Source organism: Mastomys coucha, unplaced genomic scaffold (genome assembly GCF_008632895.1).
Source record: "Mastomys coucha isolate ucsf_1 unplaced genomic scaffold, UCSF_Mcou_1 pScaffold9, whole genome shotgun sequence".
NCBI classification, from domain to species: Eukaryota; Metazoa; Chordata; class Mammalia; order Rodentia; family Muridae; genus Mastomys; species Mastomys coucha.
In genome coordinates, this window is record NW_022196915.1 from 19,041,827 (window position 1) to 19,057,450 (window position 15,624).

At 42.4% G+C, this 15,624-nt stretch overlaps 1 protein-coding gene across 1 annotated transcript in view; it reads right to left on the reverse strand.

The window, feature by feature from the left end:
* The window catches only part of Chat (choline O-acetyltransferase), a 55,557-nt gene that overhangs the window by 17,025 nt on the left and 22,908 nt on the right, over positions 1-15,624 (reverse strand). Inside the window, exon 8 of the mRNA XM_031361513.1 lies at positions 1,309-1,478. Within this exon, the coding sequence (XP_031217373.1) occupies positions 1,309-1,478 (170 nt within the window). The remainder of the gene's footprint in view (positions 1-1,308; positions 1,479-15,624) is intronic.

The window sequence follows — 15,624 nt, forward strand, 5'->3', positions numbered from 1 at the left end:
GAGTTCCTCATGCTGTCTCTCCTTAGTAAATGAACAAACGAATGAGCAAAGAGATGAGCTCTTATGGTGTTTGCTGAGAACATCCCCAGGGACCACAGCACATACATCCCCAGGGACCACATGCCTCCCCCATACCTTCTTCCAGTCTTGGCTATCTGTGCCAGACACTGGAATCTCAATGTATCTCAATAATCTAGCCAACAAACAATCACACACCCTCAGAGCATTTCTGTGATTATTCATTGTTCCCTGACTCTTTCCCTCGACTAGCAATCTTTCTTTCCATAGGGAGACTCATCTTCCATGTCCTCAAGCTCAGGTCCATGACACCTCGGTAGCACCCCTGGCTTATCTAATTTCTGTCTTCTCTACAAAATGGGGAACCTGAACTCATACCCTATGGGCACCTTTTTGTCCCTGTCACTTAAAGGGAGGAAAATGGGTCTTTGAAAAACTGTACCCAACGCTTACTATATATGCTCTGTGTCCTGTGCATCCATTATATAATTTCATTCCAACACTGCTCTGTGAAAGATTCCAAGCCATTAGCGGCACTATGGAGGCTAAACGGCCAGCCCAGCAGCATCAGAACTCATCAGAAATAACAGGATCACTATGCAAACCAATAAAGAAGATAACCTACCAAACTCAGGGATGGAGCAAGGAGAAAATGAGACACAGCTGGGAAATGTTTATGGAAGTGGGCTGGCCCAACCCAGAGAGATGGTTAACTTGCTTTTATATGGCCACTGTGAAAGTGTGGTGGCATTGTAAATAAACAAGATTGTATTAGGTATTGGCAGGTTGCAGAGTTTACAGGGGGCTAGAGGTCTGGAAGGAATGGCCATCCTAGAGCACAACTCATTTGCAATAGCATTATGATGCACGTGAATAAAAAGCTATGAATTATGTGCTTGTTCCTTTGGATGCATTTATCCAATGCTGGGCTGCCCTGCTTCTTTTGGTGTGTTGAAATGGTCAAGCCAGGTGGTGGACATTCAGAAAAAAAAGGCATCTCTGGTCAGACCCGAATCCTGATTAACTGTTGAGTCCTGATTTACTAGGTGAATGGGTGGTAATACTCCACCCCAGAGTGTGATGGGGGTAAGGGAGCCCAGGTATGACCAAACTCTTCCAACACAGTAGCTGGACAGTCAGGGAGGGGTGTGTTAGTTTGGTTCTGCATGTAGCTAGTCTAGAGGTGGCATCACCAGTTTAGTCTGAGTGTCAGAAGACAGCAAGAGCATGCACCTTTGGCTTGCTCCAGAAGAGGCGATGCAGTGGTAGGGCCATTAATGGGGCACTTACCTGCAGGGACTTGTCATACCAACGATTCGCTCCATTCAAGCTGCAGCCTCCACCATGGAGGAGCTGGAGGGCCCTGTGTGTGTCACTGAGGTCTCCAGTACCTGGACCATCCAGGCATACTAGGCAGATGCAGCGCTCGATCATGTCCAGGGAGTCCCGGTTGGTGGAGTCTGTAGGACAGGCGAGTGTGGCCTCAGTCTGGGGCACCTGCATAGTGTCACATGCTGCCAGCAGCCTGCCAGCCTTGACAGGGCCATGCAGTCAGATGTCCTGTCCTGAGCTTCTGCTCTACCCAGTGGTCAAGACTTTTGGCTTCTAGCAGTGCCCAGAGCTTCACCCAGTGTGGGCCACTGGTTCTGCCTGCCCAGGTGAAGGGGGATGCTTCAGTGTCAGTCCTGTTCAGGCTCCCACGCCCTGCCGGGTCCAACAGCACCCCACTCCGGCACAGACATTACCATATCTGTGCACGTTGATCATTGACTCTGACTTTTTCTGAGTACTTAAATTTGTTCCTGGAGTTTTTAAATTAGGCAGTTTCACATGAGAATCTGCAGGAAAGGTATTGCTTGCCCTCTGTCACCTGCAGGGGTCATTGGTTCAGAGTCAGAGTTGCAGGGGAAAGGGTAAGACTACAGCTGAGGCTGTAACTTAATAAGATGGCTGGGACTGGTTCAGGCACATAGACCTCACTTATCAGGACAGATAGGCTAGAAGCTGCTAGATGTGAAGAACATATGTCACCCGAGAGCTTACCACTTATTCTTACAGAAAGCCTCAAACACTTCCCAAGAGATTGACAAGCCCACCTGGCAGGTGGGACCAAGTGTGTACACCTGCTGCCACCGCTGCTGTTTCTGTCTTCTGTACAGGTGACTTTCTTGAGGTAGTATATATTTTCCACCATGCCACCCTGGTCATGGGTGTTAGTAACTCATCCTTTGCTTTAAAGTTCATCAGAATTTCAAGTCCATCATAAGCCCAAACCTCGCAGCTTTGATCTAAAATTCCAAGGAGATACTTCAAGGCCCAGAGGAGAGGGCTGAGCACAGCCTGTGTGGAGTCGGATGCTGTGACAGAATGGAGACACCCCGTAGCCTCTGGGCCGGGGTGAGAGCACCACCATTCAGGTGGTGTGGGATGTGGTATCAGGCACCACCATGCACTGCCTGGCAGCGATTGCTGCCTGTATCCACAGTCTCCCACTCCCTCAGAGGACCCTGCATTTAGCTTTGCACGTGGACTAAGGGTTAAAGCTACAACTTCCAGCCTCCTTGCGCTAGAAGTGAGCGAAGATCTAAATTCTTCCAATAAAATCTAGAGGCAAGAAAGCCAAGTGCCTGTTCTCCTTAACATGCTCCTTGTCTCTCTAACCTGAAGATAGCCATGGTGCTTAGCAATGCACTCTGTGCTATGTGGCAATGGGAGGAAGTAGGCAGTGGAGGTGGGGAGGAGGGATGGGGGAGGATGGGAAGAGGGGTTGGGCTTCCAGCCCAACCAGTGTCTTCAGAGCACAGGGAAGGTATGCTGGGTGAGATTTCTCTTTACTTCCAGGAAGCCCTTCCCACCTTCCTCCACACTCTGCAGCATCTGCACACAGGGCTGTGTCACCTTCCATATGCCTGCCGTTTTCTGTACACAGTGTGTGCGACCCTGCTGTCATCCTAGGTCCTCAAGGTGGTTGTTATGCAGCCTCCCAGGTCTGGGTACTTTCCCATGTCTATGCACTCATTGAAGATAAGACCTCCTTTCGATGTGGGCAAAGAAGAGTATCCATATTAGTAACAGATCTCAGGGCACTTTCCTCAGCCTGACCCAGATGGGAGTGAGATCTGCAACCAGGTAAGAGATGGGCCCGCAGCAGCTCAGCAGCCTTATAGGAATGGTCAAGACCCCACTAAGGACCAGAATTTATGGCCCATTGCTCATAAGCCTAGTGGAGAGGTAGGAGGAGGGGTCGCCTGGGAACAGGATAGAGATTCCCCTTCACTATAGGGTTCTCCACACTCCATGCCCCTCTTTTCCCTGGCATGCATCTGTGAAGATGGTCATAGCACTAAGCCTTGTGTGGTGCACTGTGCTGAGGGTCTCTTTAGATTCCCAGTAGAGACAGTGCCTTCAGAACATGGGGAAGGTATGCTTGGTCAGTCCTGGGTCAGATTCAAATAGTCAGAAGGAGAGGAGAAGCATCCAGGAAAGAGATAATAGCCAGGCCAGTGGGAGGGCTTGGAAGCAGAGCCACGTGGGTGGAGCTTAGAGATAAACCCATTGTTCTCCAGCTTAGGGGTGGAGGTTATAGGATTTAGATGAGGCCACAGTGATGTGAGGGTATTATCCAGCCTTGGCTGAGCAACTGTTCTGTGTCAGGTATCAATTTAGGCGTGCGTACTATATAACAAGAGTCTCCCATCCTGCTTGCAGGCCAAGGAAAAAAGAAAATAACCTGACTGTAGGACATTTCCAAGGCCTTACTTAAACATGGAGTTTGATAATAATTGCCCAGAGACTAGAGAAGGCTGGATTTGTTCCAGACATACAACCCCAAGCCTAGGCTGGGAACAGAATACCAAGAAGGTCAGAGTCAGGAGTGAGAAGTCCTCCCAGCAAGAAGGTCTGGGCCACAGGTATGTGCTTGGAGTAGAACCAAGGATGCCTCAGAACATGGGGAGAATAAGATCATGCAGGCTGGGGAGGGGCCATGGGCAGCTAGAATGCTATATTTCATTGCCCTTCTGGCCATTTCTTGATGAATACTAAAAGCTTGGCTTTGTGTCTTCCTTAACCAGGATTTCTTTTCTTTTTAAGTTTTTTCGAGACAAGGGTTTCTTTGTGTAGCCTTGGCTGTCCTGGAACTCACTCTGTAGACCAGGCTGGCCTCAAACTTAGAAATCTGCCTGCGTCTGTCTCCCAAGTGCTGGGATTAAAAGCATGTGCCAACACTGCCCAGCATTAACCAGGATTTCTTAGAAATAAGCCCAAAGCAGTGTGGGATAGGCAGGCTGCAGACTCCAGAAAGCCCGTAGCTAGCTTGTCCAGCTAGGTGGAAGCTGCTGCAAGCCTGATCCAACCTCTAGATGGGCGAGTGAAAGCTTGGGACACTCTTCCCAGCCACACAGCACGGGTTTGCAGCAGAAAACAGACTGTTCCTCTCCATGTTAGTGGCTTGACCTCCTTCAGACAGAGAAAGATCCCTGAGGAGGGGCCAAGGCCTTACTATCAAATGCTGGCCCAGAAGCTCAGCATCACTCACCAGGAACCAGGCCCTGGCTCATTAGGTAAGCTGAAATGGGAGCAGGACAGGAGAGCCGGGAAGCCAGGTGGCCTTGCAAATGATCTCCCTGAATGCAAGTGTTGATCTGTCAACTACTGACAAGTTTATTGTGAAAGGCAGGAAATGAAGCACACCCAAACTCATCTACCATGAGTAAGGCCCAAGTATAATAGAATAGAAACACTGGGTGGTGGGATGGAGGCCTGCGGCAGGGGTTGTTTTGTCTCATGACCTCGGCATGTAGCAGCACACTAGGGGCTTGCTTAATGCAGTGTGAGTCAATCTTCCTCAAGAAGCCCCTATTTACTCTGAGAGAGTAGTAAGGAATTTCTTCTGACAATCACACTCAGGGATCACAGCTTTGGTGGTGTGGAAAAATTCCAGAGGTGGGAGGTTAGAAGCTTCCAGACTTACTCAGATGTGCAAAGATACAACACGTATCTCAAGATGACTCAGACACTCAGGTCCTGCTCTCTAACAGGCATGCACAAACATACATGTGTATATATACATATATATATGTGTGTGTGCGTGTGTGTATGTGTATGTGTGTGTGTGTGCCTGTGTGTGTATGTATGTATGTATGTATTTACCCAGCCCTGTCTAGGATTTCTGCCTTCTCTGATGTGCATCAAGTACAAATCACACTTCCATCCATGGAGATGAGGTCTGGGACGTCTTAGAGACACGGAGCTTCTAATCATTTACCATGTCCATTATAACAACTCTCCTTCCTAAAACAGTGGGTTATATCTTTTGGGAGATAAAATTTCCATCAGACATTTGATATTTTCCCCTCATCTATGGCCTCGGAGAGGTGATCTTTATCATCCCAGGTCCCAGGGGCCGAGATGGCAACAAAAGTATGTCTTTATCAATGAAACCTGTCTCTTGTGAATTAGAACCAATTTGAATTGAGTTATAAAATCTCTTTAAATCTTTCAAGAGGAAGAGTCTCGTCTTTGAGGAAAGTGGACTAGGTTTTTTTCCCCACCCCTCTCACTGTATAGTGTAGATAAATATTATACTTAAAACAAACATAGCAAGGCTTTGGAAGATAGAAAGAGGAAAGCCTCCCAGACAGGAATCTCACAACCTAAAAAGCAGCTTAGTGATGGGTCCTTGGAGTGTGTCGGGCTGACTCGTACTCCATGCAAATCATATATTGAAGATCTAACCTCCATTACTACTGAATTTTGAAAAAGAACCACTGAGATGGTAACTGGGGTTAAATGAAGCAGGGTGTGCATAATCCACCGACAAGACTGCTCCATATATGGAGAGGCACCAGTGACTCTGACACAGAGAAAAGACCATTTAAACACACAGTGAGAAGGCAGAAGCCTGCAACCAAGAGCAGGAGAGAGCATCCTTCTGATGCTTTGGTCCTGGACTCCCAGGTCCTGTAAGTTAGAAAGACACTTTCGAGTCACCCAGTCTGTGGGGATTTTGTTATGGCACCTTAAGTAACCCAACACAGAGAGAGTTCCCCCTTCTTTTTTGTCTAAAATAGTCAACATCTGGATTAGAAGAAATCAGAAACATGAAAACACAAATGGGAACACTCACACACAAGGACAAAGTCCCTTCACAGACCTGCTTTCTCTATCCACAGCAGAACAGAGCACTCTTGGATAAGCAGAGTGTAGCGGGTTCGCTTTTAATCCCAGCACTTGGGAGGCAGATACCCTGCCTAAGAAAAGCAAACCAAACAATAAAAAACAAAGCAAACCCACAAACACATACACAAAAGAAAGAAGACTCTTAGATAATAGCCTTTCTACTTCAGCCACATATCAACAGGAATGCTGTACAACTCCCCAACTCTATACATACCCATAACCTAGCAGTTCTACCCCTTGCTAACACCTCAAGGCCAGCAGAGAACCTGGTATGCTATGGGGATAGAGACACCACAGTTTCTCACGAAAGCTGGGACTTCTAGCTCCGCTAAATGGTGACCACTCCACCCTACCATCTTTCACATGGCACCCACAGAAATCATATAGAGAACCCTCATTTAGCAGTAATGAGGACTACCTCCCCAACCAGAGTGTTGACAGAATGACTTGGATTTCTGCCTTCACCTAGATGTGATGAGGTAACACCTCTCCCATCACCTGCTGCATCAGTAACAGAGTGAGACAATTGCATCGGAAGGTTTACATAACACAAGAGCCCCAAAATACATGTCACCCAAATCCCAGTAGAAACCAGTCACCACATCAAGACTGCGGAAAGTTTGACCTTAGCAAAGTAAAGGACATCTTCAAATTATGTGACATACGTTTTTAAATTCAGTAATCATGAAGTGTATCATCAGGCAAATTTCAACATGTTTGAAAAGACAGTTTTTTTTTAAAAAAGGCAGAATGTAAACAGAATATAAATATATAGCATCAGCATATAAACAAAAAGTCAAAAAAAAGTAAAGAACCAAATAAAACATTTAGAAGTAAATATATAATGCTAGTAACTATAAAGCTATAAAATCAGTAGTTGGATTCAAGAGCAGAATGTAGGAGGCAGAGAAGAGATTAGAGAACTTGAAGATGGAATAACATCAGAAAGACAAGCGAGGGAAAGAGTGAACAGCACCCACAGAACGTGCAGCATAGAAGATGGAAATTACTTCATCAAACTCACAGAAGAAGGAGAAAAAGAGCAGAACAGGAAGTATTCAGAGGAACAAGGGCTAAAACCCCAGAGCTAGTAAAAGTCCTCAATCTAAAGATCAAAGAGACTAGCAAGCCTAACCAGAATAAGTTAAAAGACATCTACACCAACATGTATCACATTAGATTTATGAAGACCAATAACAGAAGCAAGTACTGGAAGCAGTGGCAGAAATGACACTATCTATGGAGAAAAGTGGAGAGAGCAGCGGTGGATTTCCTTCTAGACCCCGTGAGGCTGGATGGAAGGAAAAGTGGGTAGAGAGAACTCTACCAAACAGAAACACTTTAACATGGAGGAGAAATCAAAGCATTCTGAAAAGTGAGAGACAAGTGTAGCTCACTGGTAGGGTGCTTACCTTTGATACTGAACTAGGGGAGAGAATTTATCTCTAGCCTGTCTATTATAAAAGAACAACTAAAAAAGTTCCATGACAACTGCCGCGGACCAGGATTTCTTACGGGGTCCCTTGTTCTGCAGGACGAGGGGTTCCGGCCAGGTGTGCACAGGATTTGGCTTTGACAAACAGACTAGACACGAGTGGTCTGAGTGTATTTTTCAAATATGGAGTCAGGTTTATATAGTCGATACAGAAAGGTTTGAAAAAGTCAGATGGTACAACGGTCAAGATACATCAAAACAAGGTGCAGGTACATCGCCCTTCCTTAGGAACACAATGAGTTAGCAGCAAAGTAAATACATGTTAATTAGCAGGAACTAAACAGGGATTACAATCTGAAAGAAAGCTAGCTCTGACTAAGGTGACCTGGCTTCTAAAAGCCTGGTGCAGATAGTTCCTCTTCAGTTTGTTGTTATGGTTACAGATTGGGTGGGCCTAAGTAAGTTCCTCAACTATGTTGTTTTTCTGGGCTAGCTGAGGTTAGCCCCAGGGAACACTTGTTAAGCTAGTTCCTAGGAGTGATTCAGCTGCAAATCTAATATAGCCTGCCTTTTGTTGACTAAGAATGAGAATTTCACCTGATCTTGTCCTGGGATAGTTCTCTCATTCTATAAGCTTTAACGCCCTACCCGCAATGTTGGAGGCTATTAGTTTGAATGGCTTAATATTCCAAGTCAGGATTTGACTAGGACGTTGGAACATTGGTGAAGGTCAGAAAGCAATGTCCAAATTTTCTCTTGCTAGCTGTGAAGAAATGATATCTTGGTGAGTTCCTAGCACACCAGTACGAGGACATATCTGGGCTACCTCTGAGTTTGGGGTGCCAGGCGACAATGCGGAGGCAGGAGACTGACTTTCCTTGAAGTTTACGCCTCAAGTACTGCAGTCACGCAAAGTGTGCATGGCAATTCCCTCTCTTTTATTATTTTTCAGACGGAAATACTGGCACATCACCAAGGAAGACACTGGAAAGCATGAACATCTGAGTGAAAAGTTCATTGGAGTTTTTTATGTTTTAGTATAATGCTAACTATAGCAATGATTTACATAGCTCTAAATATATACAAAGACAAGATGAGTGTATCATAAATGAAGGGAAAGTAGTAAGCTTTCTATACTTTACCAGATCTGGCTTATTCAACACAACAGACTGGTAAGTTGTATAAACTCAAGGCACTACTTATGTGAACATTTAGAAAGGTTATACAAACAGATAATGTTAAAACACTAGAGTTTTTTAAAAAAAAAAAAAAATTCTACAGGATCTACAGGAAGGCAAGACAGAAGGAAAAGTCAAAATCAAGGGAAAAAAACAGAGAAAACAAAAATATAAAATGAGTTAAGCCAAAACATATCAATAACTATTTTATGTATAAATAATGTAAATACATCAATTAGAAATAGTAGCAGGTGGTGGTAGAATATATTAGACTGTTACTCAGCTACATTCTTCCTACAAAAAGCTTACTGTCAAATATAAATTTAATGTAAGCAAAAAGAAGGAAAGTACTATTTCAAGCATTAATCAAAAGAAACCATGAATCTGAATTAGTGTGATATATATTTCTAACATAACAGAACCAGAGACCTAGGAGCAAATTACATAAAAAGTAAAGGGTAAATCTGCAAAAGAACATGGCAATGCATATGTTATAAATAACAAATACTTTGCAAAAATGTGAAGCAAAACAGAACAGGAAAGAAAAATATAGAAATGTACTATTGTAGCTGAGACATCAGCACTTTTCTGCCAACAGTGGACATAACAGCTAGGTATAAATTTAGCAAAGACACAGAACTCAACACCACAATCCAACAGGAGATATTTGATATTTACATAATAATTCATCCAACAATAGCAGAATGGACATTCCTTTAAAATACCTGCTGAACATATGGCAAACCAGACTATATCTAGGGCCATAGAACAGCCCTTGAAAATAGAAAAGATGTTTTTGTTTTCTGACGATGATAGAAACAAAATAGAAATAACAGGAAACAAAATACAAATAACAGGAAACAACAGTAAATAACACACATTTGCATGTTAGACAATGTACTTGAAAATAATTCATAAGTTAAATGGAGAATCATAACAGAATTTATAAAATACGCACCACAATGAATGAAAATGCAAGTACACAATTTAAAGATTAGATTCAGATAAAGCAGTTAAAGAGATATTTAAAGTGCCATGTGTCCTGTGTGTATGTGTGTGTGTGTGTGTGTGTGTGTGTGTGTGTGTAGAGAGAGAGACACACACAAAGACAGAGAGAAAGAATGAATCACCAATATTAGCAACAGAATGGATGACGTCACTTAGGCCTCCATAGATATAAAAATACAATTAAAAATATTACAACAACTACACACATAAATCTGACAAGTTAGATGAAATGAACCAATTCCTGAAATGTAAAAAACTTCCACCATGCATTAAGAATGACATAGATCATTGAAATGGTCTTATAACTATTAAAGATATTGGCTTTGTATATTTATGTGCCCTCCCATCCTCCCAATAAATCTCTAGGCTCTGATGACTCTACTGAAGAATTCTATTAGATGCTTAAGGAAGAATGAACACCACAACTGTGTGATTTCTTCCATAAGCTGTAAGGAGAATGCATCCCACTGTATTACTACACTGCCAACACAACTTAAATATAATAAAGAGAACAACTCAACTGCAGATCAGTGTTCCTCATATACAAACATAAAAAACACCAAGCCATATATTTGAGGATTGAAGTGAACAATAGACTTCTATAAGAACAAAAAACAAGGGTTGGTGAGATGGCTCAGCGGGTAAGAGCACCGACTGCTCTTCCAAAGGTCCTGAGTTCGGATCCCAGCAACCACATGGTGGCTCACAACCACCTGTAATGAAATCTGACACCCTCTTCTGGTGCATCTGAAGACAGCTACAGTGTATTACGCCAGAGTGAGCAGGGCATGAGCAAGCAAGGCTGGAGCAAAAGGACCTGGAGTGAGTGGGCCATCCTGAGTTCAATTCCCAGCAGCCACATGATGGTGCATGGTCATCTGTACAGCTACAGTGTACCCATACACATAAAATAAATAAATAAATCTTTAAAAAAAAAAAGAACAAAAAACAAAATTAAACAAAACCAAACCAAAACAAAAATATCCTCACATTATCAGAACAATTAATATAAAAAAGTTGGCCAAATCCAACATCTATTCATGATAAAACTTCTTCAAAAAAGAAGAATAAGACCAGTGTGGTGGCTCAGCAGGTAAAGGTGTTTGCCATTAAGCTAGACAATCTGAATTTGATCCCTAAACAGGAAAAGAGAACTGACTTTTGCAAGTTGTCCTCTGACGTTCATATGTGTGCCATGGCCTCTGTATGTGCAAGCACACACACACACACACACATTAAACAAACAAACAAATATTTCTAAAAACTCAGAAGTAAAATGGAACATCAATTTAATAAATAAAATCTATAAAAGCGCTATAGCTCACAGATTTATAGGTTAAAAAAAAAAACCCTGAATCCTTTCTTTCTTTCTTTCTTTTTTAAAGATTTATTTCTTTATTTAAGTATACTGTAGCTGTCTTCAGACACTCCAGAAGAGGGCATCAGATCTCATTATGGATGGTTGTGAGCCACCATGTGGTTGCTGGGATTTGAACTCAGGACCTTCAGAAGAGCAGTCAGTGCTCTTAACCACTGAGCCATCTCTCTAGCCCTTGAATCCTTTCTTTAAATTTTTAATATAGTAGAAGACTGAGCCATGTAAGGACGACCCTGGCCTGGGAATATGAATTCAGACTACCCCAAATAGCATGCAATGTGGAAACTGTTCTTGAACTTTTATAGCTACAGAATGAAAGAAAAAGTCTTAAGGTAGGGTGTATTTCAAATACACTACACTGGTGGCCTCATTGGGAAGGCAAGTTACAGCAGGTTACAGTATGTCTCAGATGTTCTGGTGACTTTCTTAGCTTTGAGGTTGGGGAAAGGTAGTGTGTGGTCTGTTAATACAGTCCCAAAGATCACTTGGATAGCCACAAGAGACTTAGGTTAGATACAGAGAGGGCAATGATAGTCACTAAGAAGAGGAAAGATAGCCCAAGATGATTTGGTTCTAGGCCACAACATCCCAACAATTATAAGGTTCTAGTCAGACTAAATGCTTTCTAAGATCAGAAATGAGATAAAACATCCACTCTTGCCACACCACAGCTATTTAACATAGTGGTAGCAGCCTGACTAGCGTAATAAGAAAGAAAAGGTTTATAGAAGATAAATAAAAACATTGCCCCCATTTTCATATAACATGACTAGTTACCCTTAGTAATTCTTAGGATGCCCTACGTGATCTACTAAAAATTCTCAGAGGGCTGACAAGATGTCACAATGTGTAAAGGTGTTTGCTGCCAAGCCTGATAGCCTGAGTTTGATCTCCAGAACCCATATAGTGGAAGGAGAGGCCTAATTCCAGAAAATTGTTTTTGATTTCTACTGAAACAAGTATGTATACTGCCCCCCACACTAAGTAGGTGTAAAAAGATCTCTCATAGAATTAATAAATGGATTTGTCAATATTATAAGATATACAATCAACACACAAAAGTTGATAGTTTCACATGCCAGGGACAAACATTTATAAAAATAAAAAAGAAAACTTCAATTATAATAATTCATAAAACTTAAATAATTGATAATTAAAAATTCATAAAAATTAAATACTTCAATTCAAATATAACAAAAACATATAGGACAATCTTATGCTGAAAATACAAACCACAAGTGAAAGAAAGAAAACTCAGAATAAGAGGGGAGCTATGCTATCTATGCACAAGCTTTGGAGCCCTAACATTGTGAAGCTCTGCTTTCCTCAAATGCATACATGGGTTTAACAGATAGAGATGAGATTATTCAAAAGTCTATATGAAAAGGGAAAGAAAATCAAATCACTAGAATGATTTTGACAAAGAATAAAGTTAGAGGAATCAGTACAGTATTTTGGATTTCAAGACCATTGTATAGCTACATAAACAAGGCCATATCATATTGGCAGAGGGATAAACACATAGATAAGTGGAACCCCCAAAACAGACTCACCAAATATGCCCCACTGATATTGAGAAGGACGGGAAGGACCATTCAATGGAGGAATGGGAGCCATTTCTTCAACAAAGGTTCTCAAAGCAGTGGAACCCCCACAGGATAAAGAAAGGGAAACTTTGACATGAATTTTATGCTTTATCCAGAAACCAACTCAAGATGGATTTTTGTAATGCTACAAAACTCCAGAAAAAAAAAACCCACAGGAGAAAGCTTTCAAAACTAAGCCTAAGCAAAGAATTCTTAGTTTTGACACAAAAAGTACAATTGCAATTATAAATTAAACCACAACAAAATAAAAACTTATTGTTCATTAGAATGGTTCATTAAGATAAGCTATGGACTAGTGTGAAATATTTGCAAGCCATGTATTCAACAACCTGCATCTAGAATATACAAACAACTCTCAAACTTCACTGTGAAAAAAATCCACAGGATGTGAAGTGATGTAAAGACGATACATATGTGATGCATGGATACTGCACGTCATTAGACATGCATGCAGGCAAAAACACCCACACACATAAAATAAAAACAAATAATAAAGTAAAGCTTAGCAGGCAACTGTAATGTCCTACTAGCTTCATGCCTGAAAATTTCTCCAGAAATGTAGACATATTCCTGTAAAAACCCATATGCTAAGCTGAGTGTGGTGGCAGGAGCCTTTAATCCCAGCACTCGGGAGGCAGAGACAGGCAGATCTCTGAGTTCAAAACCAGCCTGGTCTACAGAGCAAGTCAAGACAGCTAAGGCTACACAAAGAAACCCTGTGAAGACAAACAAACAAACAAAAGCCAGAAACATCAAAATAAACTTAAATAAATCCCTGGAGAATTATGCTGAGTTAAAAGGATTCTGACAACCACACATTTCACGAGATTTAATTTATATGATATTCTTAAAGCAACAAAATTATAAACATGAGGAGCTCTGTGGTTGCCAGGGGCTAAAGAGCAGTTGAAGTGGGAGAAAGGCAAGCATGACTCATCCATCTACTTTGGGGAATCCTTGAGGCGATAGAAATTCCTAGCAACTGACCGTCAACATCCTGGGTGCGACACTGTACCATAGTTTTGTAAGATGTCAGCTCTTGGGTCAGCAAAGACACATGGGCCTCTCTCCATGTTATTGGGAGCATCTATACTTACGCCAAAATAGTTTAACCTAATTTGAAAAAAAAAAAAAAGGAACTTTTTTCACTCTTCTTCCTGCCCTCCATTATAATCTGTTTTGCAGATCCCACCTTATCTCCGTTTCCTGGGGATTCTGCCAAACCTTGGTGTGCACCAGTTTTCCTCATTCTTGTGAGCCCTCTCTGCCCTCCTTTCCATCCATTCCCATTCCTCTCAGTCAGCCTTGATACCTAGAAACACTTTCTACCCAGAACCCTCGTGGCCACAGGGGACCTGGACTCATCATCTGACTCATCCAGCATCAGAGAAGCTTCCTCCTGCAGTGGATGCAGATCCACAGCTGGACAGTGTGCACAGAGTGAGAACACTCAGTCCTGTTTCCATCAAACCCCTCCCCTCAGGCTCAGGGAGCTATGAGGAAGAGGAGGCAGAAAGAGTATAAGAGCCAGAGGTGACAGAGGACATCAAGGAAACAGTGTCTCCCAATAACAGGGCAGATGTGCATATGAACTCAGGCAACTGTGGCAGCATGCACAGGTGCAAGCCAGATGCGTCCCAGCACTGAGAAGGGAAGTGGACATGAGCCCCCATCCCTAATCAAGAAACTGTCTCCAATTGACAACCACTTGCAAAGGAAATTAGTTTTCTCCAAGGGAGTCTCACTGGGCATATAAATCACACTTAAGATAGGCCCCATGTCCAGTAGATGGCTCACACAAGCAAATAAAACAAACAAACAAAAAAAACACAATAGTATTTTTGTAGATTTTTTTTGTCTCATATTGCTTTCTTTGAGCTTTTAAAAAAAAATCTTATCAGTCTCTTACTTGTATATTATAGTTTCTGATTTTTGTATTTATATGGATTTGGAGGGTTTTTGGTGTCTGTATGTGTGTGTGTATCTGTATGTATGTGTGTATGTGTGCATCTGTATGTGTGTGTGCATATTTCTTGTGCCTTTTCTTTGTTGTTGCTGTTGTTTTATTCTGGTTAGTTTGTTTTTTATATTTGCCTGCTTGTTTTCTAAAGAGAGAGAAAGAAGGAATGTGTCTTAGGGTTTTATTGCTATGAAGAGACACCATCATCAAGACAATTCTTATAAAGGAAAACATTTAATTGGGGCTGGCTTACAGTTTCAGAGGTTCAGTCAATTATCATCATGGCAGGAAGCATGGCAGCATGCAGGCTGACAAGTTGCTGGAGAAGGAGCTGAGAGTTCTACCTTTTGATCTGAAGGCAGCCAGAAGAGACTCTCCTTCCACATTAGGCAGAGCCTGAACATAGGAGCTTCAAAGCCCATCTCCACAGTAACACACTTCCTCTAACAAGGCCACACCCCCTCCAATAATGTCATATCTCCTAATAGTGCCACTTTCCATGGGCCAAGCATATTCAGACCACTACAGAGTGCATAGAGATGGGTGGGCGGCCAAGTGGGAAGGATCGGGGAGGGGGGAGATCAGGAAGAAGAAACTGTGATCAGAATAAATTGGATGAAAAATTTTTCTTTTGGTGGGGTGGGGGTGGTTGTGTTTGTTTGTTTGAAACAGAACTTCTCTGTGTAGTTCTGGCTGTCCTGGAGCTCAATATATAGACCAGGCTGGCCTTGAACTTACAGAATTATGTGTGCTTCTGCCTCCTGAGTGCTGGAACTAAAGGTGTATGCCACCATGCCCTGGGCCTCAAGACTTATTTTCAATGCGAGAGAGAGAGAGAGAGAGAGAGAGAGAGAGAGAGA